Raw genomic sequence first — 5,001 nt, 5'->3', positions numbered from 1 at the left:
CGGCGGGCGGGCGGGGGGGCGGGGCCGCCGCGCTCCAGGGCCTCCCGGGCCTCCGCTCACCGATGCCGAGGGTGACGAAGGCGGCCTGGACGAGGAGCGCGACCCAGCTCAGCGCGTACATGAACCACATCGTCGCCCGCGCCCCGCGCCTCGCCCGGCGGTGGCTGGCCGCGATGGCTCCGCCCGGCACTTCCGGGACGGGCGGAAGTGGTTGGAGGGCCGACGCCGCGGCCGACGCCCCCCTTGTCCCCCACAGCGGCCCCAGGCGGCCGGAGGCGGCGTGGCAGGGCGGCGCTCGCCTCGCTCTCCCAGCCCGGCGCCCGCGGGCGTCCTCGGGAACAGCGCCTCCCCTGCCTACACAAGCAAGCGATCCGGGGCTGGGAGGGGGCCGCACGGAGCAGCGGTGGGGAATGGTGGCCCCTTTATGACTGGTGGACTCCAACTCCCAGAATTCCTGAGCAGCATGGGGAACGATGGTGCTTGGAGGACTTGTGGACTCCGACTCCCAGAATTCCCGAGCAGCATGGGGAACGGTGGCCCCTTTATGACTGCTGGACTCCAACTCCCAGAATTCCCAAGCCAGCATGAGGAACGATGGCCCTTGGAGGACTGCTGGACTCCGACTCCCAGAATTCCTGTGCCATCCTGGGGAGCAATGGGGCTTGGATGACTACTGCTTGAGCATGGCTGGCTGAAGAATTCTGGGAGTTGAAGTCCACCAGTCATCCAAGCGCCATCGGTCCTCATCTCTTTCTTAAAAGTTCATGGAACCACTTTCATTAAGGGAGAAAATCCAGAATCAGTTGCAAGTTTTGTGTGTTTGTGTGTCTGTGTCTGTGTCTGTGTGTGTGTCTGTGTGTTTCCAGAACCACCAGGAGAGATTCAGCCCTTGCATGTCTGTCTGTCTGTCTGTCTGTCTCTCTCTCTCTCTCTCTCTCCCCCCCGCCTATCTATCTATCTATCTATCTATCTATCTATCTATCTATCTATCTATCTATCTAATCTATCTATCTATCTATCTATCATCTATCTATCTGGTTGAGGTAGCTGCCTCTCACCAAAATTGATTCCGGCTAGTGCACAACAATCAAATAAACACATTTATACAAACTACAGTGGTAAAGAAAAAGGGATAAAAACAATCGTTATAAAAACATGGACAATCATTATTAAATGTTAAAATATTTTATTTATTTTACTTATTACATTGGTTTGCTGCCCGTTTCATCAAAAGGCTGCCTCAGGGTGGATTATAACATTGAAACGAAGCCATAAATATTCCAGTAGAGAGAGACAATTCCCTGATGGGGCGCCAGCACAAATCCGTAAACTCAGAAGATTAAAATCTGCGATCCCGGTGTCCGACCCAGATTAGCTTTTGCAACATTATCCTGGGACAAGTCGATTCGCCATCCTTTTTGAAACCATAAATGTATGAAAAAATGTATAAAGTCACATTAAAACTGCAATAAAATAAGAGTTATTGCCAAAGACGGGGAGGGAGGAAAGAGAATATACAGGAGGGGAGGTGGGAACTGCTATTAGTTGATCAATTGCCTCCGGTGTGATGCTCCGTCACTCGGGCCCCAAGCCAACTGGCCGAAGAACCAGGTGTTCAGGCTCTTGTGGAAGATCAGAAGGGTGGGAGAGATCTCACCTGAGAGGGGGAGATAAGATGTTCCAAAGGGCACAAGGCTTGGTCGCAGAAGGCCCTTCTCCTGGACCCCTCCAGCTGGAATTCCTTGATTGACGGGGCCCGCAGCATCCCTCCTCATGTACCTGCAGAGGTGGAACGGGCCAGTCCCAGTGGGATGAGACCCATGCCAGGCAAGGCTTCCAAGGTGATAACCACCACCTTGGAATATTGCATCCAGTTTTGATTGCCACGATATCAAAAAGACGTTGAAGCTCTTGAAAGAGAGCAGAGGAGAGCAACAAAGATGATTAGGAGACTGGAGGCCAAAACATATGAAGAGCGGTTGCTGGAATTGGGTAGGTCTAGTTTAATGAAGAGAAGGATGAGGGGGGACATGATAGCCGTGCTCCAATAACTGAGGGGCTGCCACAAAGAAGAGGAGGGGGTCAAGCTATTCTCCAAAGGACCTGAGGGTAGGAGAAGAAGATGGAAACTGACCAAAGAGAGAAGCAACATAGAACCAAGGAGAAACTTTCTGACAGTGAGAACAATTAACCAGTGGAACAGCTCGCCTCCAGAAATCGTGGGCGCTCCATCACTGGAGATTTTTAAGAAGAGACTACACAGCCACTTGTCCAAAAAGGTATAAGTTCTCCTGCTTGAGCAGGGGGTTGGACTAGATGACCTCCAAGGTCCCTTCTGACTGTGTTATTCTGCCATATCTCAAGGTGAAAGAGGCATGTGAGCAGGGTGGAGAAAAACCAGAAGGTGCCTCCAGAGGTTGTGTGGGTGCTCCATCCCTGGAGATTTTGAAGAAGAGACTGGACAGCCACTTGTCTGACGTGGTGGAGGGTCTCCTGCTTGAACAGGGGGTTGGACTAGATGACCTCCAAGGTCCCTTCCAATTCCATTATTGGGTTAATAACTTGAACTGCACCTGGAAGCAAACAAGCAACCATTGCATCTTGTGGAACCACGCTGTGCCATGGGTCACTCCAAGGGGGTTTGGTTCTATGTGTCCCTTGGAAGGACTGACCACCTTGGGCTGCAGGAAGGGGTTCAGCCTTGGTGGGGCAGCCCAGAGGCAAGAGGGGGGGGCTGGAGAAAGAGGTTGCAACTGAAGCCCCTCGTGGGTGGGTGGGGAAAAGCCCAGGTGAGGATTGTCACAATGACGCTCTCGTGCACTAATGGAGTCTGGCACTTCCCGCACAGAGGCTGGCCTGACGCTGCTGCTCGCTGACCGTGCGCTGACCCTGAGGACGTTGCACCTGCGCGGCAGCCGGAGGCCAAGGAAGACCCTTGTCCCCGGCCCTGTGGGCAGCTGTGGGGCATCGGAAGAAGCAGCCGATGCCAAGCCAGGAGACACATCCGAAGCATCAGCCAGGCGCCTCCCTCTCTATGCGCACTGATGGCGACCTGACCTTCAGGCTGTGGGCGGAGGGAGCCGCAAGGGCACGCCCGTTGCAGCCTGTGGCACACCGCCAGGCAAGAAAAGCATATTTGTACCCCGGACTTTGGAGAATTCACCTGTGCCTGGAGGTTTGTTTTGGAGAAGGATGCCAATCACCCTCTTTGAGGGCACATTTGCTCCCGCAGCCACCCTGAGCTGCCTCTTCTCTGCCCTCAGCTCTGGGCAGTCCTCGCTTCAGAATGACAAGAGCTGGAAGGGACCTGGGAGGCCTTCTAGTCCAGCCCCCTGCTCAAGCAGGAGACCTGACACCCTTTCAAACAAGTGACTGTCCAGTCTCTTCTTAAAAACCTCCAGAGATGGAGCACCCATGATTTCTGGTGGCAAGCTGTTCCACTGGTTAATTGTCCTCACTGTTAGGAAAATTCCCCTTAGTTCCAGGTTGCTTCTCTCCTTATTTTCCATCCATTGTTTCTTGTCCGGCCTTCAGGTGCTTTGGACAATGAGTTTAGAATAGAATAGAATAGAATAGAATAGAATAGAATAGAAATATAGAATAGAATAGAATAGAATAGAATAGAATTTAGAATAGAATAGAATAGAATAGAATAGAATAGAATAGAATAGAATAGAATAGAATAGAATAGAATAGAATAGAATAAGGAAATAAGAATATGCAGAATAGAATAGAATTTAGAATAGAATAGAATAGAATAGAATAGAATAGAATAGAATAGAATAGAATAGGAGCTGGAAGGGACCTTGGAGGTCTTCTAGTCCAGCCCCCCACTTGAGCAGGAGAACCTATCCCATCTCAGACAAGTGTCTACCCTCTTAAAAATCTCCAGTGATGGAGCGCCCATGATTTCTGGAGGCAAGCTGTTCCACTGGTTAATTGTCCTCACTGTTAGGAAATTTCTCCTTAATTCCAGGTTGCTTCTCTCTTTGGTCAGTTTCCATCCATTGCTTCTTGTTCTGTCCTTTGGAGAATAGTTTGACCCCCCTCTTCTTTGTGGCAGCCCCTCAGATACTGAAACACTGCTATCATGTCTCCTTTATTTTTTCTTTTCTTTAGACTAGCCAAACCCAAGTCCCGCAGCCGTTCTTCGTATATTTTAGCCTCCAGGCCTTGGATCCTCTTAGTTGCTCTTCTCTAGATTTTTTCCAAACTCTCCACATCTTTTTTGTGATATGGTGACCAAAATTGGCTGCAGTATTCCAGGTGTGGCCTCACTAGGGTTTTATAAAGCAGTACTAATACTTCACGTGATCTTGATTCTATGCCTGTTAATACAATCCTGGCTTGTATTAGCTTTTTTTGGCTGCGGCTGCACACGGCTGGCTCAGGGTCAAGCGATCGTCTGCTAGGACTCCAAGGTCCCTCTCACAGTTGCTGTTTTTAAGCCGGGTCTCGCGCAGTCTGTCCTTAAACCTTTGATTTTTCCTGCCTAAAAGACAGGAGGGTCCTACCACAAGCCCCTTCCCCCCAAAGGAGGCGAGGTCGGCTGAGGCATGGATGGCAGAGCTGAACCCCAAAGAAAGCCGGGCCCATCTTGGGGGTCCTGACTGCAGGAGAAGGAAGCCCACCGCCCTCTTCTCATTTCCGAGTGGGAAGCAAGGAGCCCCCCCCTTCTCCAGAGCTGCTGACGGGAGGGCAAAGGAGGCGGGGGGGGGTCTCCCCAGAGGCCCCTCACCCCCTTGTGCCAATCGGGGGGGGGAGTGAGGCTGAAATCACAGGTGTGAAGTAAGTTCGCCCGAGAAACAGCACTTCTCCATCTGCAGAGTTGCTTCGTTCCTCTTCTCGGCTCCGGAAAACAGCGGCTGGGGATGGTCCCTGGCGGGCACTGCTGCCTTCCTCAGCCACGAGCAGAAGAAGAAGTCGAGCGGAATCGGTTTCGGAGGAGAAAATGGGCAGGGAAGTGGGGAAGGGGGGTCCCCCAGGGATGGGCGAGGAGGG

At 52.0% G+C, this 5,001-nt stretch overlaps 2 protein-coding genes across 2 annotated transcripts in view; one reads left to right on the top strand and one right to left on the bottom strand.

The window, feature by feature from the left end:
• TEX261 (testis expressed 261) overlaps positions 1 to 150 on the bottom strand; it is an 8,619-nt gene extending 8,469 nt beyond the window's left edge. The window contains exon 1 of the mRNA XM_015827347.1: positions 61 to 150. Coding sequence (XP_015682833.1) covers positions 61 to 130 — 70 coding nt within the window. The 5' untranslated portion in view covers positions 131 to 150. The remainder of the gene's footprint in view (positions 1 to 60) is intronic.
• Positions 151 to 2,823: 2,673 nt separating this feature from the next.
• The window catches only part of NAGK (N-acetylglucosamine kinase), a 23,649-nt gene continuing 21,471 nt past the window's right edge, over positions 2,824 to 5,001 (top strand). Inside the window, exon 1 of the mRNA XM_015827346.1 lies at positions 2,824 to 3,020. Coding sequence (XP_015682832.1) covers positions 2,824 to 3,020 — 197 coding nt within the window. The remainder of the gene's footprint in view (positions 3,021 to 5,001) is intronic.

This window comes from Protobothrops mucrosquamatus, unplaced genomic scaffold (assembly GCF_001527695.2).
Source record: "Protobothrops mucrosquamatus isolate PMUCROS unplaced genomic scaffold, P.Mucros_1.0 scaffold3630, whole genome shotgun sequence".
Lineage (NCBI taxonomy): Eukaryota > Metazoa > Chordata > Lepidosauria > Squamata > Viperidae > Protobothrops > Protobothrops mucrosquamatus.
Note: the sequence above shows the minus strand (reverse complement) of the source record. Positions and strands in the feature narration are given on the sequence as shown.